Here is a 26,074-nt window from a genome sequence, read left to right on the forward strand (position 1 = left end):
CAACAAACAAGCAGCATAGAATATGGAAAAGTAAGCAGCTGTTGCCAGGAAGTTAGTAAAGAAGCCAAAATGTTTCAGACACTTTCACATGGAAAATGAAAGTAATGAGGAAAGACCAAAACAAGCAACAGATCATGAATTTAACGCAGACGAATGGGAAACACCTACACTAAATGGGACGCTGACTCAATGCCTGTTAGGGCTCGAGAGCTGCACTAACAGCAAACTTCTGGTGAATGCAATGTTAAGCACTTTTATGTAATGTGCCTCCCCAGTAGACACAGGCATGACTTTCTAAGGAAGTTTATAACTTCATGAAAAACATGCACTTGTAAAACACATTACTATGCTGTAAGAGTAGTAATTCTTGTTAAAAACTGAAATTCTATGTCACCAACACAATCTCTGTATTTGCCCATACATTTACAGGAATCCGATACATAAAACAGTAACTTCATTAATTGCCAAGGTTTGCCTCATACTGCCCTCAAAATATATTAAATAAACATGACACGCTTAGGGAGTTCTATGCTGAAACCCAAAAAGGCTATGTTAGTATCTTTATCTAAGCTCATACCCTTGCTGCCCAATCAAGACAGATGAAATTTCTAAAGAAAATATTAAGTTTTCCTTAAAAGTTCACAGCTTAACTAACCCTCTCAAAAACACAAACTTAGTAAGACATGTATATAGGAAAGTTGGGTGAACATCATCCTTTCACCTGGAGTCTGATACAAAACTTCCTGGTATGACTCCCTGCATTAGCTTCAAGAGGACATTCAAAACAGAACCTGTAATTCAATAGGCTGTGTTTAGCCAGTATCACTACTAGTTAGTGGTCTTGATGATAAATCTATCAGTGCATTGGCTGCAAAACTGTTTTGCTCTTTAAGTAATTCAGCAATTTTATTTTAGTTCACTACAAGGTAAGATGTGATTTGCCATTCTGTACACTTGCACACAAAATGCTTATTCAAGAGTTATTGTGGTAAGATTAAAATAAATAATTATTAATTTAGAATATGAGCTTTGATTTTGCATTGAGTAACTTCTACTGTGCAGGTCAGGAGCTAGTTTTCATACCAACTGCATTCTATGCTGTATAATTAAGTATCTGGTAATGCACATAACATATAAAAAATAAACTGGTTTTAAATATAAATTTAAATATAAATAATATTTATTTATAGGTACTGTCATAGCTACTTGTCAACATAATATCAGAACATCACTGCACAGATTTAGATGAAATTCCTTATTTAATTTTAAATTACAACCTTTTATCAGAGAATTAACTTGTCGCTGTTGCCAGCTTCCTTCTTAGGCAGATCAAATCTTTTCCAGTAAAAAACTCTGATTCTTGATTATACAAAAATGTAAAAGCATCGCCAACAAAATCGTCTTAAAATGTAACTGACTTTGCTTTTAGACTTTGCATCAAAATGCCTACTAAAGTGACAGAGAACCAGATGGGCTTAGGGTTGACTTAGTTTATAATGAGATGAACTTTTTTTTCTATTCTGCAGATCAGGCAACATTTGCTGATACAGAATGATAAATTAATGCAGGGGTTTCCCAGATGATACCACACAGGCAGTCTCTCACATAAACAGGGGCATTTTGAAAATTTAATATCTATTTTTCATACAGATTCACAAAACAGACTTCCTCTCTTGTCTGTTATATTTTCTATGTCAGCATTTTGCTGCAGATAAATAAGGTCTAAAGCTTTTGGGCCACTATTGCAACATTTTAACACTTTGCATTAAAGCTTCATGAAGGAAAGCAGCTGTTTCACAGACAATTTTAATTGCTTTGGAAGTTTGCAATTTTTCCCTTTTAATTGGAAGTTGCTGAATTATATTCTGAATCTCAGTTATGAACATAGATGCTCAGCTATGGCAGTTTTCTAATTTCATGTACAGCAAATAAACTACAAATTTAACAGCTAAAATTTACTTTACTATGAAACACTACAAAATATTTTTAATCTCTAGTTACTGCATTTAAAATAGATGTCAAAAAAGCATTACGAAGATGCAGCCATAAAGTGAAGCTGTACCACTAAGACTGTCAGTTAATATGCACAGCTCCTAGTGTCTTGCAGACACAATGAACACTGTGATGATTTCTTCTGAAAGACACTTTTTGCTTTAAAAAAAACAACAAACACTGTTTAGTAATCTTTATAAAATGCAGAATATTTAAAGGCCAATAAATCCAGCCTATATCTGGACTGAAAACATAAAAAAACCCTGCTTACTTAGGAGAGGTGAAAATGACAAGAGGGACTACATAGGACTTTTTTTTATCTAGAAAAATAGGCCAAAGTGTTAGCATGCTTTTGGTCTATCTGAAAAAGTTTAAACTGAACTAGTCATCACAGATGACTACAAAAATTGTTATAACCACTATAAAAGGAGTACTTTAAAAATAAAAGGGCTTCTAGGTTGACCAGTGAAGCTTCAATTAAATCAGAAAGGTCATCAATAAGTATTCCTCTATTTGAACAGAGGATAGGTACAACTTGTCATGATAGACAGTGGGTCACTTTAAAAACATAAGAAAATAGTTTCTAAGGGATGAACTGTACATGCTACATACGACACTGCTATTTGCAAAGTTCACTGGAGACCAAATTCACATTCTTCTCCCAAAAGTTCAAAAAACAAGTTAGAGTAGTGGTATGGTAAACCTGCAGATGTTGTCTACAACAGAAAGTTACATTTCCTTGCTCATGTTGGGAAACTTGGTTCTAATTCTACTTTTACCACAAGCATTCTGACAACTAAGAAATGTCAAACTATGCTTAAAAAATCTGACTTAAAATTGTAACAAGGATATTGGAAACATTATGGTTGAAGCTGACAAGTTGCAAACCATTAGAATGGAACATGAAAAATTTACAGATTACACCAAAGGAAATAAAAGCTAGAATTCATAGGTTTCCAATTTTAATATGGTAAGATCTTTGCTTCCTTGTTAACATAATAGTAAGCAATTTCTAAAATCAATCTGAACAAAGAAATATACTTGAGTGCATCCTGAACTTGATGTGGCTGAAGTTAAAAAGGTAATTTCAAAGTTCTCAAATTCACAAAGCTGCATGCCCCAGATTTTTCTTCTAAAAACCACTGAATGCCCTCTCTAAAAGGTACACATAACATTATACTCTTGTCTAACCATTCAAAGAAACAAGACTTATGAAATCAGGCTTTCTGGTTTAGAAGTAATCATGTATCAGTCTCAATTTCCTCCAGTTTTCAACCAATTTTGAAAAGGGGGAGATCTTGAAGACATAAACTTAGAAGATCTATAAAAATATGAGGCTAATTAATCTCTAATTTATAGGCAACTTGATCTGACTGACAGAGTCTCCTGAGCTTAGGCATCAAATAAAGCAAACATACATCTTTGCCTCTCAAGAAAGACTGTTGAAAATGTGGCCTCCTATACGCCTCCTATACCTCACAAACACCACCTACCTGGCCAGCGAGGGTGAATGATTGTGTGTTAGCTCGTAATTTGCCACAGTTTGTCTGCTACCTGCCAACCAAAAATGCGCAGGGAAGCTTAGATGGAGGAAGGCAGTATCAAAAAAGGAAGACACTAGAAAACCACTGTGCATGGATAAATTCATTTAAATTTTAACACTTTGCAATGTGTCCTTACAGTGAAAAGGAAAACCAAAATGAAAGATGTCACATTTGCGTATTTCATAAACTGACTGGTAATGTATCTTAATGGATATTGTGTGTACAAGTAGAAACAAACAATACCTACAGCAGTATGCATTTAAAACAAAGAAAGGCCTGTAGAATTTATTTCAAACATGACTTGAAAATAGCTTATTTTTCACTGGGATGCTTCCTTCACTACTCACTCATTTCCAACAACTCACCTTCTTATTTTTTTAAGCCAACTGCTGCCTGTTTGTATATAGGCTCACAGGCACCATACATGTTTGTATTGCCCAGCCTCTAGAAATGATATGTAGTATGTGTCTGCTGTGTGAGATGCCCTTGTCATGGCCTCTCAAGACTGAAAATGTTCTTATATTCTGTGCTGGGTATAAAAGCATGAGCCAGTTACCTGTCAACCTGTATGAATTAAGAGAAAAGTAAAGTTTACATCATATTTTTGCTTAAGGCAATCAAAAAACTCATTTGTATCCTCATTAATGACAACCAAGTGCTCGGAAGAGAACATCAGATATGTCTCCCAATATGCTTTTTTCAACTTATTTTACAAGTCTAGAGACTCATTCCACAACTGATTTGATGAAGACTGCTCTGAATAGTGATAAATATAGGAGTTTTCATAATACAAAGCTATTTTTCTACACTGAGAATGCTATATTCTGAAAGAGAAAATTAAAAAGAATATATTCCATTTACTTTTTGTCATTACAAAATTCATACACATCAACGAGATGTGAAATTTCAACTTCAGTGATTAGCTGCTAACTTCACAAAGGGTTAAGGTAAAATGTTCTAAAGACAACAATTTTTTCTTTTATTTGCTACAAGCACATCATCTATTCTAGATGGTTTGCCCTTCAATGCTTTCCACCATCATACTGTCATAGCAAATGGTTACCAGAACTGTAACAGTTGCCAGAAAAACAAATTTGCACTTACTTTAGCTTACTGATCCTGGCTTCTGCAGTTTCACTAAGACTTTTTGTTTCTTCTTTCCATCGATTTGTTGCTTTTTGCTGAGCTACCAACAAACGTCTAAGTTCAGCAGTAGACTTTTGACTGGTGTCTTCCAATTCCTTCAGTCGAGCTTCATATCCATGTTTTTTCACAGCATGCTCATGCTCCATTGTGCTTATCTGGAAAAAATACCAATAGGATACAACCAAGTCTCTCACTTCTTTTTTTAAAAAACTCTTGAGCTAAATTTATAAGCATTTGCTGAAAGCATGTAACATACAATAATTAAACTTGTAATTATATACTCAAATAGATGCATGTTCCCAAAGCCAATTTAAGCAAATAGTACAACTGACAATAAAGGATAATGAGCTGTGTATGCTTATTTTTGTAAATAAACTTTATCACTCTCCCTTGTGTTTTCTCCATAGAACATATTTTTTCTTCTCATCTAGCCAAAATGTGTTAGAACTTTCTGAACTGCAAACAGAATCTTTTGCACATCAGAGGAAAAGGGAGGCAAATAACAAATCTTATCTGTGACTGACTATAATGGAATTTGGTCTGATTAGGGACATACGAAGATCTAGTATTTGTTTTATAACTGCTACCTGTCACACTTGACTAAAAGATTCTAGAGTTGGAATAAGATTTCTTTTTTTAATTTGCCTACTTTTTTTAATCTTGAGGTACAAAGTAGTACCTGGATTTGAGATGGCCCTCATTCATAATTAACTATAACTGTTTACTCAAGTCTTTTTCATTGCTGTAGATTCTTAGATCCCTTCAGTATCCTTATACTCAGAGTTAAGAGCAGCAGGGAACGCATCAGCTCTATATATTTAGAAAGCATGTCAAGTATCAAAGCTGTTATTCCCTTCAGAAGCTAAAGGTACGATGAACCTGCTGAGATTAGTTATTAATACATTATCCCATATGCAATCTGTTCAGGTACATTAAATGAAACACATTCAAAAAGAACATGTCTTTCAGCTAAGTATCTTGCTTGCAAATATTCACATAGAAAAATACTCTCTGTCCAGAAAAAACAGAACTAATGTTTGACAACCATACCATTAATAAATTTGTTAGTTACACGCTGCTTTGGTAATATGGTAGATATGCAAGTAGAGGAACACTGTACTGAGTGTCAATACATTCCTAACATTGCAGACAGTAGATAAAGATCTGGAATGGGAATGGGTAAAATCACTTGAAGGTAAATATGTTACTATTTGGAATATTTATCTTATGAAAGCATAGAATATTTGGGATTCTCCTACCAAGCTGAAAATAACACATTAAAATACAACCTAATTAGCCAAGGCTGAATTACTCACAAGATCATGAGGACATACGATACAGCTCTACGACAAAATTACTTATAAGCAGAAAAGAGGAAGCATCATTGAAACTTTCACTCCCTTTCACACTGCCTTATTAAGTAAATATCAGTCCTATATTAAAATAAAAACAGCACATAAACCATACCTTTATTTTAGCTTTTTTTTGAGCCTCTACAGCTAGTTTTCTCAAGCCTTCCATTTCTTTTTGCAATTGTTCGTTCTCTTGCTGAAGTTTTAACCTTTGTTCACTGACAAAACCACTCTTCTCTCTTTCTGAATCCAGAATGCTTTGCAAATTACAGATGATTTCCTGGCAACGAGATTTCTCTTCCTCAGAGCTGAAAGAGAAGAAGTCTTGTTTGAACGCAAGAAGAGAATCCATTTTACAGTTTCATAATGCTACTTTGCTGCAGTTGCAATGGTGTGAAGATAGGGGACACTAAGTTTGTAGACAGCAACGAAATCTTAATAGAGCAATTGGTCTAGTAGGACACTGCCTCTATTGCTGTTAAAGGAGGCTATCAGGAAGCAAACTGAAGGCAGAAAAAGGAAGTTCTTCATGCAGTTATGTTTCAGGTATAGAACTCACTATCACACTATGTTGTAGATGAAAGATTCAAGTAATCCATGTAACAGTAAGAGTGATAATTAAACATATAAATATATGATGTCACCTTTGGACATTTTTAAGCAGCCCATCACTATCAGAATGCTGCCAGAACATTCCAGTGAAGTATCACTGTCACCTTAAACTAGTGTTCAGTGTTTCCCTTAGATGACTTAATTTGGACAGTGCTCATGAAAATACATAAATTTGGGACAGATTTTGGTCTGACCCAGTATATACATCTCCCTGTTTCTTCCTGAAAGCTTGTATCAGCTCAGTATGTTTAATGGCCTTTACACCTAGGACTATGTGCAAGTCAGCGTAGTATTTTATCAAGTCTAGGGAATTCATAACAGCAATCTAACATTCTAGCAATCTCAGTAAAATGGCAATGTGGAACAGTAGATTCTCATTTTAAACACATTTCTAGATTCCCAAATGATTGCTCTGGAGAAGAGATAGAATTTATGATCATTGAAGATCATAAATAACTTAAAGAGAATCCTACGCTTTTTATTCTGAGAACAACCTGATCTAAAAACGTGTACTATACTGTGTCGTTTACCATTACATTACTGGAATTACGATAATATCTGTTAGCTCTCTGAACACAGACCTGAAATTCAGTATGCTACATAAACATGGAGTGTTACACATGCACTAGAAGATACCACATTGCAGATGAATTTATAAAGTAATAAATTCTGCCCAAATATTTCAGAGCATAACTTTTCCTACAAACAGTATTAAGAAATATGTCAGGATTTCAAATACTGTACTCCAATTTTTATCGTTTTGTAAAAAAAAAAGCTGCTTGCAATTCTAGTCTTGCAAAGAAAACTTTTCATCCTATAATCTGTTATCCCCCTTAATACTTTTATAGTGATTCATAATTACCCTTGCTTCAGAATTATGGTAACTTGATACTATTCCTGCTACTGATGGAAAATGCGACAAAGACCTAACACACTATCAACAGCTAGTCAGAAATAATTTCCATTATTTTCCATTCCTGTCTCTGTAACATCCATGACTTACTTCATTTCCAGCTGTTTCAGTTTATTTTGTGTTGTCTGTAGACTCAGCTGAAGGTCACCTTTTGTAGTTTCTGCAAGTAGGTACTTCTGATGCAGTTGCTCTAGTCTTCTATTGTCAGATTCATGTACTCTGTCTTCCCTGTAAATCTGAAGAATAAAATTCCATGTAAGATCAACTTTACCTTGCATGGGTGATTGACAGTATAGTAATGACAACAATGCTACTCCTCATTATGCCCTATTTTTCAGATTTAAAACAAAACTGAATTTCATCGAATTTTAGTGTTGCTGCTACTTAGAAAAAAAAAGGTTTTCACAGTTTTTTCATCCATTTGTATACTGAGCTTAAGTTTTAACTGCAATATGTACCAAGATTCTTTCAAGTACCTCTCCCTTTACTTTTTACATTTTTCAAAGAATACTCTTTTTCAGTTTAGAATTACAGCTTTAAAATGATTTCTAGATTAATAGCTTAGAATACTGACATGAGTATTTACAGTTAAGAAAAAGTACTCAACAAGTAAGAAACTTGAGGGTCACAGAACTGTCCTTCATTCCAATATATGGGAAAAACATGAAACAAAAAATTAACACATCTTTTCCTACTGAAGAGAGATCTTAAACATGATGTAAAAATGCATAAAATTGCCTTACTTTTTCCAGTTCTTCTTCCACTGTTCGCTTTTCTCTAATGGCTCGTTCAATTTGACTCTGTTTTTCACCACATTCCTGTTTTAAAATAAGTCACTTTAAGTACATCTAATCAGAAATAACTCACAATAAAAATTCAAGAAATGACAAAGCCAAATACCCACCATTGTAAATGTAATTTTTTGCTGTAGGTATGTATGCATTCAATTATATTTACCTGTTCATTATTTTCTCTATAGGATTGGTCATAGACTACAACACGCCAAATTAAACTTTTTAGAAATAAATTTATTCCTTAAAAAGCTGCATAAAAAACAAACTCTTTTAGTCCCCAACATCAGTTGTTACAAGTTCCAAGTTGATTCAAGAATATGATGATTGTGATGCACTTTCTCTTAGTATACTTTATCAACTTTTGTATACTTTATTGCTACATATGCAACTACAGATATGCAATAATCAGCTTTCCTTGCTTTATTTATCCCTGAAAGAAACAGGGATACTTAAGAAATGCCACCACATGGGAAGTATTTCCAGAGCACAGAACCTCACTGTAAAGAGGCTTGTGACCTATGATAAGAACAAGCACAATCAAGGAATAAACTTACACAAAGAAATTGGTAGATTTGCAGAACCCTATTATTTCATGCAAAGCCAGGCAAGATTCTCAGTAAAAGTAAAATATGACTGTATACACATAAAGTAAATCTGCACATTAAAGATGAATTTTCAAAGCGAAGTATCCTTTATACCTAAATTCGAATCACTGCACTGACTGTTGAGACACTACACACAGTCACTTTTGTTAAGCAACATTAAAGGCACTGAATGTTGTATTAATGACTATGCACATGCAAGGGGTAAAGTACTACTATAATAAACCATAGTCCTAGATAATTACTCATAAATCATAACTATTCCATGCACTGTACTATCATCTACCTTTTTTGCTTCTTGTCCTTTACACAAACTAAACTGTACAAAAGAGCTGTGAAGGTACTCTATACTGGTAGCGAGGAAATGGTTACACAGCAGGACTAAACTGCCTCTGATCAGGCAAACTGTGAAAACCTGTACAGATCCATGACTATAATAGGTCCTATTAGACATATAATAGCACCTATGATAGCTCATTCTGGTTCAGCAAAGTCCACCTTATTCCTGTTCCCTGAGCCATTCCTTCACAGATGAATTTCCTGAGAGACTCAGCACAGACTCCAGCTCACTACCTACGTATCTGGAAAGAACTAAAAATAGTATCAATTCTATTCTCTCTATCCGTTTATTTGCCTGTATTTCTCTGCATTGGCCCTATGACAAATCTAGACAAGTACAGTAGAAGAAATGAGCAGTGCGTGCTGTAGGAAAGTTGTTATTGATAAAGACAAGTATTTTGTTAGGTGCAAGTGGTGCACCAATACTACAAAATCTACACCAAGATCCTCTCCAAAACAGGAATCACATGGTATTTGTGTCTATTAGTACACCATATATGCACATAAATTATTTGATTGTTGGGGATGAAACAACAGTTTCTTGTGCAATTCAGAATATTACTGCTGGCCATAAAAAAAAAATAAATACACAAACCCTTCCAGACAACACTAGAAACAAAGTATTTCTAGTAAAATCTAAAATAAAAGTATCCCAAACCTACCATTATTGACCAATGTATACAACATAAACAACACAAAAAAAAGATAAAAACAGTCATGATCCTTTTTTTTTTTTTGTGGGGGGGAGGGGAAATGGAGAACCAATCACTAGTAACTTCTAAGTAATACTAAAGATAAACACCATTCTAGAAATAAGAATATCAAAGCTCTGATACCTTTGTATAAAAGAAAGAATTATCTCTCTTCACTAAACAGATAATAATATCATGAGATGTTGGATTTTAATTGATTTACTTCTACTTGAATTTAGTGTTTAACTTGATAAGCAACAAAAAAGTCTCAAATGTTTTGCTATCAGAAATACTTTTGTAAGTCAAGACCATACCATTTGGAGAGCTGAAAGTTCTTCTGTTAGTCGAGAAATCTGTACATTATATTGTTTCTTTGCAGAGTCTACCTGCGATCAAAACCAAAAAAAATAAATAAAAAAATCCTGTGAACTATTTTTCCATCCTGTTTTTACATAGAGAATCACAGAATTATTTAGGTTGTAAAAGACCTTTGAGATCATCAGTTCCAACTGTCCATCCTTTAGTCCACTACTAAACCACATCTCTAAGTGCCATGCCCATGTCTCTTCAATACGTCAGGGGATGTCTGACACTCTGCCACCTCCCTCAGCAACCTATTCAAGGCCTAACCACCCTTTCCGTGAAGAAATTCTTCCTGATGTACAATCCAAACCTCCCCTGACAAAAATTGAGGCAGCTGCCTGAAATATATATTGTGTATACATGATGCTTACATATAAAAATATAATGAGACTGAAACAACTGATAAATCTTCCTATATCAATGTTAGAAGAATGCTTATTATCAATCCATATTACTTTAACTGAGAGTGTTTAGAAAAAAAGCAGAAAGACAGACATCACAACAAGGCCTTATAAAACAAACCGTTAAGACTGCCAGAAAGCTGCAGAAAGTCCTCTAGGTGCAAGGTATCTGCAACTTGTTTAACATGTATTTTCAAAAATATTTGTTAACTCCTGGAGAAACATGACAACGCATATTCTCAAATTTTACTTTTAATGCTTTTGATAGATTCACTTTTCCTGGGATTATGTCAAAATAAGAACAAAGACATTTCTAAATTCTTATGAGTAAAGTGTTGTCATAACTAGATTGAGTGGTTATCCTACCTGCTCTTTAGCTCTCACACCTTCTCAAAACCACGCATGACATTAAATACTGCAGTTTTAAGTAATCCATGTAATTTTTGTGGTTCTTTTGGGTAATTAACAAGTGGAATGCACAAACCACTTTCATCCTCATTTTAAAGGCTTCAAAAATTTACATAGTATGTTTCTGAAACCTCTAGAAATTAAAGGAGTGGAAATAAAAAGAATCCTTTCATCCCTAAACAATAAACACATACATTGTGTCGTAGTGAAGACAGTGAAAGGAAGCACAATCAATGGCACCACTGAAAACTTACAAACCAGGTAATTGATTTACACTGTTGCCTACTTGAAATAAAAGACATTGTTAACATATTTATATAACAAGCTTCTGTTTCCTCTGGAGTGTGCCTTAAAACAAAGCATGTCTATTTGACATGTGGGTAATTGTTGAGAACTTCCAGGTAAATGCATTTTAACCACAAATGGGAAACAGCATAAAGAAAACTAATTTTGTGAACAGTCTGTTATCAAAAGAGCTTCAATTTTTCAGCCATTCATAAAAAGAATAAAAATCATAAGGACCAAATCTTCGGAGTCATTTCTCTACCGAATGCTGGTTTTGAAGCGAACTGTGATATTGAGTCTTCTACTATTAACTGTACTTGGTAGAAGTCTTATTCGCCTAGAGGAATATTCTGAAGTCGAGATGCCAAAATAGTGACAGTATAACTCTCAACAGTTTCTCTCATCTGACTGTACTGATAAGCATCAATAACTTCCTAGATGAGGCCATATATTCATAAACTAAATACATTGATACCAATACAACTAACAGATGTTAGCGTCTGTTAACATGCTACTGAATAGAATTTCTGAAATAGATGCCAATCTTTACATCACCTTCTCTATACCAGTATGCGCATTGACAGGAACACTTTTGGTTCATGAGAGATAAACCAATATCATTTGGGTTGGAAGAGTATCTATCTAGATGATAAAGCTGAAGAGTACAGTCCTGTCAGTATGCTGCCCCTGCTACCTATATTATCAAAACACTTGTAGAAAACAGCTGATTTGATCACATATAATATGTATATTCATAAAACATAATTATGTCAGATTTAACTCTACAAGTACACAGTTGATTCTTTCTAAATATCATAACTTACTGCCTTCCTAATTCTTGCAGCAGTGTCTTCTGCAAGCTGAGACATTTCATTTTTCAACTTTTCAATTTCCTCTTCCTTTTGTTTCTCCCCAAACAGTGCCTAGAAAAAAACAAAACAAAACTTGAAATACTACTGAAAATATTTCAGTCATGACATAATATCTAGCAGTGAGAGAAGAAACCACACATAACCACTGTTCTAAAGAAGTTTTTGGCTTGCATTTGGAGCAGTTGACAACAAGATCCATCAAGAACACAAACAGAAATGTCACATAGAAAGATCTGTTAAGAATCTGCATACCTGAATTCTCGGTTAAGAACCTGAATACACACACACGTATTCCTACACACATCTGAGCATTTTTAGTTGTTGATACACTAAATTACTCATCTTCTAGAAAACTAAATGAATGAAAATTCACAAGCAATTAATGAATGCATATGCAATCCATTTCACAGTGGATAACAATGAACTGAACAGCTCTTCAGCACAAAAGGATGGTGAGAATCACAAAAAAAAGTCTATTAAGGAGCCTTTCCAGAGGAAGATGAAGATAGTAATGTTAAGGTAGAACACCAGATACTGGTCTGGAAAGATTATGGAAGGTAATACAGATCTCTTGATGGGATAGATGAAAAAAATTCTAGGTGGCACATTAAGAACATGTCAATGTAAAGGGAGAAAGACATGAAAATCATTGCTAATACAACATTGATACAAATTCAGCCTGTAGAAGGTTACTCACTACGATCAGTAACATGGTGCATCATATGTCATATTCTCTTTTACTGCTCCCATTCAATTTGTGATTTGTTTCTCAAAGTACTCTTAGAATTCTTCTGATCTAATTTTGTAATCTTAGCTTTGTGTACTTTACAATGTTAACATAAAAGAAGGAGCACTGTGACAACCCTTTACTGCCTCCCATAATCTCTTACAGATCAGGGAGAAGCCTCCGTGGCAACAGTATAAGACACACAGTTAACTAAATGTACATATTAGGCTGCATTTTTTATTCTGTTAATTCATAAACTTCCCAGCTTTAGCCAGTGCAATAAATTAACAAGTGCCTGCAAATTCAAGTTTTTTCTTCCCAGAACATTACACTAAACTTGTAATGAGACATTTCCGTATCTGTAGAAGTTCATTACATCTCTCAGATTCATAATTGCATCACAATAAATTCTACTGGGCCACTTTTTTCTGTCAAAAATGGTAGGAAAAACACTGCTTTGATGTACCAATATGTAGCAGACTATAAATGTGATTTACACTTCTTACCAGTAATTTTCAAATGAAAGAGTGATTTCTCATTTTTAAACTCTGAAAAAATGAATTAATTTTTACCTTTTATTCTTCATACTCAGGCTCCAGGGAAATGCTGTTAAGGATACAAATGTCTTACTAGGAAAAAGGAACTAATAAGTCCAAAGGTAGCCAGCAAAGGAGGACATAAAACTTCATTTTTTTCTTTCCTTTTTGAATATGAGCCTAAGAGGTGAAGGGAACTGTAGAAGATCAGGGCTTCTAGCAAGTATGATGCACTAAGTTTTGAATGAATATGAAAAGGAATTAGTGTGTCAGGAAGATGCCACCCAAACTATATCCTAAGTTACTATAAATATATGAGAAGAAAGACTGTAACAAGAAAAGTACCCTCTTTTGTGCAGCAAAAAGAAACATACAAGTTACTGGGCACCACAGTAACAACCAGGACTGGTTAAGTCTTGGAAAGATTTAACTCTTCCGGAAGCAGGCAAGAAGGTAGCAGGATCTCTTTAAAGAGTTATTCCTCCTTTCAGACAGGATCTTCCTTGTTTGTTACAGAAATGAAATCAGCATGAGCAAAAAAGACAACATTAACTCCTGTATTCCAAAAGGTAAAAGTATAAAGTTAAGTTAGATTCTCAGCAACTTCAGATTAAAAGGGAATGTTTATCTCCTTAACTGCTTGACTGTTCAACATGTTAGCACAAACAGAATAAAGTCTCCATATGTTCCTATGGTCATTAACTAATCTGAACTTCATTTACTGATGTGTAAAGTCTATTACATGCATTAAAGTTCTGTCTCGCCAGCAAACACTATTCATTAGATTGCTAAAAGCCTGATTTTTGATCAATAGATGCTTCTAAACCTGATGGATTAGAGTCTACCTCTAGAAGTTTTGGTGGATTCTTCTATTTTGAATGTGACTGTTTTCATATCTATACTTTTGGCATAAACATTATCCTGTAACAGTTGAATCGATTTTTTTTGTTACAGCCTCTCTGACATGTCTTGCTGTCATTGTATAATCCTGCACTTTCCTATTTCTCCCATCTTACTTGAAATATACTGATCAAAACTGCATGTTAAGGTGCACTACGTTTAAAAGCATTTTTAAAAATCTCATTCTGAACATTCTATTAATTGTAATGAGTTACACTAAGGATCACACAAATGTGTTCATAAGACCCTTTACTGACTGCAAAACAGTAAGTTCAGCATGCTGTACAGAATATCTGAATTTCATCTGCCATTCCAGCATACACACTCAAACGCCTTTGCAGTTTTTTACTGGCTGCCGGCTTTGCTGACTCGTTACTCAGAAACTTTTTCAGATTTCTTCTGAATATTTAAGATCTGAACACAAAGCTCACTCTTGGTGACTTATGTCTACCATATAAAAAAAAATCTCTATAGTTTCAGCTTTTCTTTCCTAACCATTAACAAGTAATATAATCTTGTAACTACTCTGACAGCCCTATCTAGGTATTCAATAAGATTGGTACTTCACAACTGCTAGTGATTCAATTTTCTAATATATAAGAAATACTTTCACCCATTACCTTACCTGACTTTTTTGTAGGTTAGCTTCTTCTAAGAGCTGTATGCAATCTTGGACTTTTGCAACTGCATCATACTTCTCCCTTTCTAAATTAGTGTACTTTGTCTGAAGCTCTCTAATCTGTTTTTCCAGGGCTGTTCTTTCTGTTCTCAGCTGTTCAGCATCTTGGACAGTAACACGTAATCTAAAAGACAGTTACTCATTTAACAATACAATGGTTAATCAAGACACTTCAATTATTTCAAACTAAGCTTGTAGAAAGTAAAATAAAATAAAAATAGTCAATACTGCATTCCTGGTTTTCTGCTTGTTTTGGGGACATTTGTCACACCTTAGAAAGAAGCAGAATTGAAGGAGTTAACTCAGATACCTACTCTCAGAAAATCCTTAGAAGTATGTTGCTATCCTGGGATACATCACTGAAAATGTTCTATATTAAAACAGAATAGAACAGCCCAAGAAGGAATAAAGTTCTCCTCTGTGGAGGAAATGGAATAATTGGATGTGGGCAATGAAGTTGCAGCTATACCATTAGAACAATGAAAACACTGGTAATTTTGCAACAGCTCAGAAATTCTTATTGTTTAATTATGATTGTCAGTATTGGCAGGCATGAGAAAGGGCAAGAGACTCTCAGAGGTATCCTCAAAAAATGTCTGAAAGTTCCGAAGTGCAGCTTATTCAATAGAGTGCATAGTTCCAAATACACATAGCGAGCGCTTTGGAAACACTTGGGCTGCCTTTTCAGGCAGTCATGCTGATTTACTTCCTAATGTGTTTACAATAACACATACAAAGAAAGAGAGCCACTCTATTAAAACGCAATTTTTGGAGAACCAAAAGCCCATAGAAACTAATAATGATAGCTAATTCCTTAACACATTCTAAAATGAAGAGCCTCTGAAACACTTAGACAAGTAAAACTCAGTAAGCAGAGGTAGCCAAACAAATCTGTAGAACTATTCAAGGCTGCACTTGACCATATAGACACATGGTTCCCCACTAATTATTTGTTTTCCAGAGTTACTGGAGAGTTCACAGGGCTATGAACAGAGCTGTGAGCAAGAAGGGAAAATGAACAGTCACACAGTTATTCCAATAAGAAGTTTATGAATTGTTCTTACCTATGAAGTCATTTGTCATTCTAAAATTGCTTACAATACTTTAATCAAAATTACTGTCCTCAGCTCCATGTAATATAGCTACACTTGATATCCTTGGAGAGTGAAGGTAAGGGGGAATGCACAGAAGAAACTGATTGGATCTTAGATCTTCTAGTAGACAGTACTGGAATTAAAATTCTATTCCTGATCACTCAAGCAATTTTTGTAATTTGCATTTATTGGATGTTATTTGCATGTTATTAATTTTTATTTATTTATTTATTTTTGTATGAGGAGTGATGAACTAAGACCTGAAGCCAGATCATGGTCAGAAAATCTGTATTCACCTCAATAACAGCTTCTTTACATAAAAAAAATAAAAAATAAAAATTCGGATGTGCATTTTTTTCTTCAAAACCCCACCTAACACTAATGAGAGTTGAGTAACTAGAATTTATGCACTAGAATGAAAAATACGTGTCTTGTTTTTTCTCCATTACAGTCAATAAAATCAGTGCTGTGTTTTAACATTTTAAATATATTGAAGACAGAAGCTGTTCTGCAAGGTTATAGAACAGAACAAATAAGGTAGAGAGCAGCCAAACATAAAACACCTGTATTTTGAGAAAACAGACTTACTTAGAAATACAAAACCCAGAGACTGATAAAAACTACATTTTACCTCACTTGTGAATACCCTGTTAGTAACATCCAGTGAGATGTCTTTACCTTGTTTCTAATTGTTTTATACTAGACTGCATTTGTTGCAAGCGTTTGTCAGATGCTGCTTCTCTTTGCTGGGCAGATAACACATCTTCTTCCTAGAAAGAATAAATATATTTTCCAGGTATCATCTGAATTTCATTTAACAAAACAAAGGTATATTAATAAAAAACAAGTCAGGGAACAACTTGCCATTAATTTAACACCAACAAGTTTCTAACTGACTAACATTTTCAGTTGTAATTTAAAATTGTTCTTTTCTCTAGAATACCTTTCTCTCCAATTGGCCTTGAAGCTTCTCTGTCAATCTGGTCATTTCATCAATCTTAGCACTTGCTGTCCGTCCATCTATTTTGGCTTGCCTGTATAAAGAAAAGAGTCTATGAATTACACTTCAATTATTACAGGGACAAAAAAAGAACTCTGTTACAACTTTGTTGAAATAGTTCTGAAGGGCAGTCAGATTCCATAATACTTTAACATGGCAGAAGAGGTTTCCCCTAAGCACGCGGCACAATGAGAGAGAAAGACCAAATTCATCAGGAAGGTACGTTGAATAAATATTTGGGAGGACTAGGCAATCAAAAACTTGGAGTGACTCAGTAACTTTAGTATAATTGGCATCAAATACTTAACACTGAGATAATTTTCAGAATTAGATTTCACTTTTTAAATCAATTTGTACAAAAAATTTAAAAAAATTTTAGCCATTTCTAAATAACGTAATTGATATGCATTATAATTTGAAGAGGTCTGACAACAGCTAAAACAGAAAAGGAGAAAAAAATGGGCTAGTTAGTGAATCAGACTTTAAACACAGTAGAAAAGCTCATTGAAATGAGCAATGCTCCTCTGACTTGGGAAAAGAAAGACATACAGAGTCCCTCACGTGGGTGTGTAACCCAATTATTCTGGCTCAGTATTAGGGTAAATTTAAAGACCAATGACTGAAAGTATGATAAAGTTTAAAAAAAAAAAAAAAGCAAACATATAGACTAGGGCAAACTAGAGCACTAACAGTCATGAAAGAAGCCAGGAAATAATGAGTATTTTTTTAGAATCAACTTCAAGCGAAAATTCCTTAAGGAAATAACATTTTTATTTAATGGCATAAAAGGAAGGAGCATATTATGCTGCAGTGAAAATATAAACCAGCATACGCATAATCCTAGCAACTCTACAACAGTTTCAGTTTAATACATCAGAAAACCTCATTTCTTAAGAAATCAAAAAACAAAGAAAAAAACATTATTCCTAGACATCTGGCCCTCACTGCGGGTCCAAACCTTTGGTCTTACCCCATGTGAAAAGGGGGTGCCTTCTAGAAAAGGCGCTATTAAATTTATGACAGCATTTAGTTGCTTCCCCCCAAAATATTTAAAAAGTGTTGCAAAAAAAACCCAAAGAACTCTAAAACCAATATAAGGAGAAAATAAATATATATAAAAAAAGAGATCATAAAATTCAAAACAGCTTAAGTACTTAAAATGCATTTTAATAACCAAACTCTGCTTCAGATCAAATTCTGGAATGTGCATTTAAGAAGTGACAAATTGATTCTAAAGATGCAACTTTGATTTCTCATTGTGCAATTTATCTTTGATACAACCTTGTCAAGCTTTTACCTTTCTGGCAATATACTGAAATGCAGCTTTGAGCAATTCAAAGTTTATATGTTTATATGCATTATCTTCAGACCTTTTAAAACATTTCAAGAGCATATATCTCAAAACATTTTTGATACTTGCAGCTAAACTCAGAAGTTCACTGCACTGGAACAGACCATCTGACAAATGAGTATCCAGTATCACCAGAGTATCCCCTCTCCAGAGACAGCCATTAGGAGTTAATTCATGAGAACAATAATATGGTGAGCTAAACAACTGATGATATACAATGGAATTTTAAAATATTATATTAAAATATTACACGTTAAATATCATAATAAAAATTCTAGCATTTAAAGAAGTCAATCTGTTTAATCCTCAATTCTCTCCACAAATACATCAAATATTATGTTGCTTATAATGTATGGCTGATTATGGCCCTTTAATAGTTGCATAAATGTAAATTTGTTATTATTTAAATATTAATGAGTAGCAATAACTCTGTTCTTAAATACTTCTCAAGAAGTTTTCACCAAATTTCTTTTTTTTTTTTTTTTAAATTTGGGTAAGGTCAACTTCTGATCTAAAGAATAAAAGCTATTATCCTCTGAAAAATAAACTCCAGCAGAACTCTTACTTTTGTTTTCTTTTCCCCAGGTTACCTTCCAAAACTTAATCTAGCAGTCTTCCCTTAGGTGCACATATTAGAAATAGGATGATAATCCATCACGAACACGTTTAAAGTGTTTTATGGTTACATAAAACAGATCATATACTTTGCTAGATCAATCCTAAAATACTTAAAGTTTACCAAGACATGCTTTTAGGCTTAGCAACATCAAAAGCTCCAAAACTGCACCCAGTCTAGGTCGTATGAAACAAATAGAAATTGTCCCACGTGTAAGTTTTTGTTTTTAAATCTCTCCAGATTTGTTACTCTATTACTGTAAATCACTGCGAATCTATTAAAAATGTCTGAAAGAAGCATCAAATTGTCAGCAATATATGCTTTGTAACCCAGGCAAACTACATGCATGTGACTTCCTGGTAGAGAAGCAACAGCTGGTGAGAAGTGTTGTAGGCTTCTTTGAGAATCACTGCAGTACTTCTTTTACAGCTATATAGAGCTGCTGTCATTAGCTTTGTGAATATGAAATACTGTTTTTTGGAACTCTGAGCTGATCTGCATGGAATGACAGTGTAATCAGTGTCCACAACAAGAAACTCAAAATTCCTCTGAAATCCCATTTGCACCAAATTGGTAACACTATGACGAGAATAAATATGACAAAGTTTATGCGTGATGGTCCCCAGTCACTTTAATCAGTAATCAGGGAGTTACCAAGAGACTCTTAGAACCTGGAGAAAGCTTCCAAAGATGTATAAAGATTTGTGATTGCTGCGGGAGTGACAAGACAGCGATAGACCAGCAGTTGAGCTGTGTTTGACACTGCCTGGAGTCACTCCACTGGTAGAGAGCAGCCACCCCGCCAGACACCAGGAACAGCCTGCACCCAACTGGCAGACCGACAACACAGCAAGAAATAAATGGGGACCAATGTATCTGCTGTGTTCGTATGGGAATTCTTGCGGTGCTTTCTCAGAAGCATACAATTAGTGGACTTGAGGACGCTGCATAAGTACACACAATGCAGCAGCAATCACACCTCCAACAGGAGAGATATGCAGTCAGGTAAGTGACCATGTATTTCTTACAAAGGGAGTATCTGTGCACACTTGCACACACTTTATCAGTTGATTGATTAATAACATGTAATGAACTATTTTGACTTAAGCCATGTGTTGAACTGCCTTCACCAGCAAAGATTTTTAATCAGGAATGTGTTCCAGATGAATGAAGGTGACTAGTCTACTCAAGCCCAGGAAATAGCCAGGAGCCTACCCTTGTGAAAGTAAGGAATATACATAAATGTATACAATTTCCCCCATTATATATAAACTTCACTGCTGTTTGTAAATAACAGCACCTACAAAAACCCATGTATTTAGTGCAAACATAGGTAAAAGTTCAGACCAAGGTGATCCATTAGTTTTAATTCAGTCCCAGGGAGTTTCTAAAAAAGAGTAGTTTCCTTTTTTAAAAAGGAAGTAAGGGTAAGAGCAAAGGAAATCATGACACCTTTGAATTTGACAAACACCCCAACTGAATGCTTTACTGCATCACAATTTTTATTTTTGAATCAAACCCTTGGAAGTGTTAGAAATACATAAAAAGCCAATGTTGCAAGTGTTTATTGAATGTCTAAAGTAAGTTCAGCTAATGCTAATTGCTTTAACACACTTATTACGAGTAAATGCAATCATGTCAATGCAAGACTGATCTCCAGATGAATGGGTACCAAAAGAGTAATATTAGCCTGTGCGAGTAATGTCCAAGAATGTACGGATGTGTTTTCTCTTTTAAGATAGCATGACAAGTGATAACAGAGTTGATAAATACTTTATTTCAGCAAATACCTTGAATACCACCTTAATTTTTGATTTCTGTCACATTTTCCTTCCTTAAATTACATCATTTTCTGAAAATAGTTTTTCCCACTGAAAAATTATAGCTAATAAAAAAGAGGTGGTAAGTTCCCCTTCGAAAATATCTTCACTGACCAAGGTAACTGCATATGTGAACAAGTCCTGGTCCTAAATTTGCTGTGCAGAAGAAACCTAAAAATAACCATTAAGACAAATAAAGCTTCTCTTACCTCTAATGTCCACATAGCCTATGGTTTAGAGCTCTTGGTGAAATTTTAGATGTTAAAATTTAAAGCTACTTTGAACATTCAAATTTCAGGACTGTGATGAGTAGCCACATATATAATGGGACGTTGTAAAAATGGTGTTACAGGACAAAAAGAGGCCCATAATAAAGAAGTAAGCTAAAAAAGGCTATAGGAAAAAAATATTTTTAATTGCCTGTATTATACCTCAGTTGCTTTCGTAGCTGCTCTAGTTCCACATTCTGTTCCGTTACAGTTTGTAGAAACTGTTGATTGCTCTGCAAAACAAGGAGAGATTTATAGCATATTCTCATTTTATTGAAAGTCTCATATATTCGGAGTTATAGGACATTTCTACAGAATAGAATGCTGTAAGAATAGCTGATAAAGTCTATGTAACACTGGCTGGTCTTCAAGGTGCCGGGCTTTAGGTAGCGTAATATAGAAAGGCAAATGAAGAGTGATGTTACCCCATCCTCCGTTTCTTTCCCCTGTTGGTAGTGTAAGAACTTCCAGAGATGAAGACTGTAATAGCTCAGATCTACCATCTACATTTCCCATCTAGTTGCTTTAGGTACCTAGAATACCTTAGATAAATGAGTACCACAGTAGACCACATATTGCTGGAAAGAATTCCTTTGTTTTAAATAGGCTGCCTAATTAAAAACAAAAACAAAAAAACCCACTACTTTGTATTTAATGTCCTCTTGTCCTGAGGCAGCAAGCAACTGTTTATCCCTCAACTTTCTATGCCACCCAGAGTGCTAGAAATCTCATCCTCTTTCAGGTGTCCTCTCATCTAAGAATAATTTAGTGTTTGTTATCCAACTAGCCTTTCCTGGATCTTACATTCCCCTTCTGAGATAAGAGATGACCACAACTTTAATATAGGTAGCATTCAAGACGCTACTGTACTGTGGACTTCAGCACAGTACCCAACCCCAATACTAACATTCTTCTTGCTTTCTTGACTGTTGCTGAGAATTGTTTTCAGAACCCTCATACTTGTAAAATATGTATTCTGAGTGTTAACAATTACTTCAGGACTAACACTAAGCACCCTACGTGAAAGCTCCATTTTGCTTTCACTGGTTATTCTGCTTATATAATTATTAATGAAATGTCTGACAAAATGTATTCATGTATTTGATATCATGTCTAACTGCAAATTTCTGTATCCTATTTCAGTTTTCATTACCTTAAATTCTTTAACATTAGTAGTGAGCACTGTTGTTTCATTACTGGATCCCATTTCCAGAACATTTATAAATACACTGAAAAACTCAAACCTGAACACATCTATGGAACACAGATGTTTAACCATAATAAAAAACACAACTAGTTACTTCTGCTCTCCACTCCTCATTTTTCAGTTTGGTAGCTTAGAAAGGGCATGCTTCTTCATTTCGTGACATTCGTAATAGACCTTGTCAAATTGTGTGGAGAACACAAGCAAATGGATAACCTTTACCTTTAACATTGTCTTCTTCAAAGAACACCTGTATTTCACTCTTCTCCTCATCATTTTTCCAATATTATGATTTTAAGCATTCAGTCATTCTACTTTTTGTTACCTCCTACTGCTTCGCTTATAATAGTCGATCAGTCTGCAAATTCCAAATCCTCACCTGAACTGTTTCGGCTCATTGTATTTCCTTGAGACTGTTTGACAGCAATCCCTCAATAACTATAATATGGCTATCAACCTTAAAGAAAGTTGATTTTGTTAGTCACTGACTGTATAAGGTAAAAATTCCTGAGTGTGTTATTTTGCTTTTATTAAAACTACTGAAACGACTAGTAAACAGAACTGCTTGCAAGATACAATTCTATGGCAATCTGCAGTATAGTACTCAATATCAGTATGGGCTTGACTAAAGCACTACATTTTTTTCAGCCCACAGCTTCCAAATGATTGCACAACAAAGAATTTAAGTATTTAAATAAAGAATTTTAAGGAAATTCAGAATTCAGGAAAAAAACACATTACTTCTTGATTTAAAAGCCATTACTTCTTGATTTTTGACTTGTTCCTAGACAAGTGTGCAAATCTGAATGGCACAAGGTCTGTCCAAGCACATATCTATGAGGGACATTTTGCTTTCAGTTTGCGCTTCAAGGCTCCCGTAGAAAAAATTCAGTAAGTCACTTACCAACTCTGTTTTCTCATTGGCAGCCTGTAGCTGCTGAGTCAGCTGGTGGAAGCTAGTCAGCTGATCCTAAAAAAAAGGATTGAGCTTCTTGTGTTTACCATCATAAGGATGTGACAATCAGTCAACTAAAAACATTTTTGAAAATTCACGTGCTTTACAGGAAATCCAATATACTTTGTAAATTAGTGATTTGATTACTTCTAGCTGTTGACCTGGTAATCTAGCAAATTAGATTTACTACTGAAAAACGTATCTGAATTTCACTCAGTTAAATGAAAGCGTACATGTGTAGTACTTCTAATGGGCCACACAAGCTATGATGGTACTATAAACATTTCACAGTAGCAGAAATGTATCCACAACACGTTAGCAATTATTTGATGCATCAGTGACCACATCTGACCACTCAACATTTGACGTGACTGTTACAGAAAACAGTATGATATAACCACCCCACCTCAGTTTGACTACACACAGACCCCAAATCTTCACAGTTTACAATGACATTCCAAAATTAACAAAAATATAAATGAAAATTACTTTCTGCTTTTGTCTTTCAGCCACATGGATTTGTGTTTCAGTCATGCGTTCCTGGTACTGCTGCCGAAGGCGATCAAGCTCCTGTGATACAGTCTGCCAGAGCTCTATTGCATGTTCTTTTTCCTAAGAAGTTGCAGAACAAATGTCTACATAAATACTGTCTTATTACAGTACATTTACTTTTATCTACCATTCCCCAAAAGAAAAGACGTAACTTTTCTTTCGAAATGTCTTTTTGTACTTTGTACACATTACAACCACAAAGACAAAACAACAAATTCAGAGGTAGAAAAAGATGTTTGTGAGTTCAAATTACACATACATGAGAATTGGAAGTTTTGCACAATTTTGTAGCTCTCTCCAGAAAAGCAGTTCTACTAAAGTTCTGAAACTTTCAAACGCAAACTTTTACAAGTATTTACTCTAGGACTATGGTATATCAATAGTCAAATACAAAAATTCAGCTGTCAATTTAGCTTCAATTTAGTCCAATGCAACAGGACTGACATATCACTGCAACAAGTTCATGAGATTTTGCTGAGCTTTTTGGATTTGTTACTTTCTGTATTCCACATAAACTTGCCTCTTTATTTCACATTACAATGTTTTTTTCTTTAAATCAAAATGACAACCTACCACAGTAACTTCAATTGAACAATATATTTTATTCATCTCCTGGTCAGGAAATCAACATAAAGATCAAGTAAACTAGGTAAAACTAAAGGCAAATTAACATAAAAACTTCCTAGGTGTATGAAGCTAGAAAGAAACTTCCTTCAGGTTTTGCTGTCCATACTATAAATACTTTTTTTAAGCTATGTGAAATCAAGAAGGCCTCAAAATAGTTTCAAGAAAGTGTTATAAACAAATTCTGAACCAAAAAATAAACCATCCCCTAATCTGCTAAGGCACAAGAGAAATAAAGCAGTACAAACGTTTTGTCTCACGCACTTGATTTGTCAGTTGTAGTTGTTCTTGAAGGTTTCTCACTATTCCTTCATCTGCAGGAAGATCAGTTCCCAGAGGCATGAAAGGAAGAGCCTCCAGTTGTGTCTCAAGAACCTCTTTCAACTCTGCATGAAGCCTGAAATTCAAAGTAACAAGTTAAGCAAAACATTTCTTTAACACATTATTTTTTTAAAATCAACTAAGTTATGTACCTTTAATCTGTACATAATGTTGACATCTGACATTTAAATCTATTAAGATATGTTCTATAAAAACAATAAACAGTTTTAAATAGCTTTATATCTAGTTATTTTACACAGATACGGCTGAACCTCCTAATCTGGTGGTGTAATATATATTAAGCACTTAACAACTAACACAAGTACATGAATATGAAATCTTGAATTAAGTGGCTTCACAAGATTTCAACGTCTTAGGAAAAAAAATAAGATTAAAAAATCAAGAACAACAGCAATAACAAGACAGTACACTTATTTACCTTTCATTTTCCTTGGTGACTTGCTCAGATTTTCGTCTCATCTCACCCATCTGTGCCTAATACAAAAACACGCACAAGTAAGCTCTTAAGCGTCAAACTTCAGCAACTCGTTCTATGTTTTTTCTGAATGATACTGTAAAACACAGACTACATAATTCAACACAATGAAGTAATTGAAAGTAAGATTTCCTTCCGTAACAAAAGTCACAAGATGCCACTTAAATTTAACAGCTGCTAAATCCTGTTTAAAAGTTACACCTGAGTTCTAAGTTGTTATGACCATTAAACTTAGCTCTGGGAATTCCTATAGCTCTTACAGATATATTTTTAATTAAATACTGTTCTTTTAGGGATACAGTTGATAAATACTTAATGTGTACAGGATGAGTTAATAAAAAATTTTAGGAACTATGTAAGGAGCAATGTCAGTTTGTAATAGCTGAATCAACTGCTTTGTTAACAGAAGGAGTGCAACAGAAGCATAGGACTTATATTGCCTTCTGCAATCAACCAAGTTTGAAGACTATTTGTGGATGCTCTACTACGGACATAAGATTAAGTGCACTGAAACAAAATTGTAGTGTAGCTTTTGCATGTAGATCACAAGTAAGAACTGATCTCTGCTCCACAAATATTATTAAACACACCACTTTACTTTTCAGGAATCATAGG

The 26,074-nt window shown here is 34.4% G+C and overlaps 1 protein-coding gene across 9 annotated transcripts in view; it reads right to left on the reverse strand.

Moving 5' to 3' along the window:
- The window catches only part of SCLT1 (sodium channel and clathrin linker 1), a 47,897-nt gene that overhangs the window by 16,961 nt on the left and 4,862 nt on the right, over window positions 1–26,074 (reverse strand). For all 9 annotated transcript variants that reach the window (XM_068680728.1, XM_068680724.1, XM_068680723.1 and 6 more), the window contains exons 5-18: window positions 25,403–25,458; window positions 24,907–25,039; window positions 23,956–24,078; window positions 23,416–23,481; window positions 21,470–21,540; window positions 17,195–17,285; window positions 16,930–17,021; window positions 15,104–15,281; window positions 12,268–12,366; window positions 10,301–10,372; window positions 8,303–8,377; window positions 7,650–7,795; window positions 6,150–6,342; window positions 4,641–4,837 (exon numbers count right to left, since the gene is read on the reverse strand). In XM_068680728.1, the coding sequence (XP_068536829.1) occupies window positions 4,641–4,837; window positions 6,150–6,342; window positions 7,650–7,795; window positions 8,303–8,377; window positions 10,301–10,372; window positions 12,268–12,366; window positions 15,104–15,281; window positions 16,930–17,021; window positions 17,195–17,285; window positions 21,470–21,540; window positions 23,416–23,481; window positions 23,956–24,078; window positions 24,907–25,039; window positions 25,403–25,458 (1,592 nt within the window). The remainder of the gene's footprint in view (window positions 1–4,640; window positions 4,838–6,149; window positions 6,343–7,649; window positions 7,796–8,302; window positions 8,378–10,300; window positions 10,373–12,267; window positions 12,367–15,103; window positions 15,282–16,929; window positions 17,022–17,194; window positions 17,286–21,469; window positions 21,541–23,415; window positions 23,482–23,955; window positions 24,079–24,906; window positions 25,040–25,402; window positions 25,459–26,074) is intronic.

Source organism: Anas acuta, chromosome 4 (assembly GCF_963932015.1).
Source record: "Anas acuta chromosome 4, bAnaAcu1.1, whole genome shotgun sequence".
Lineage (NCBI taxonomy): Eukaryota > Metazoa > Chordata > Aves > Anseriformes > Anatidae > Anas > Anas acuta.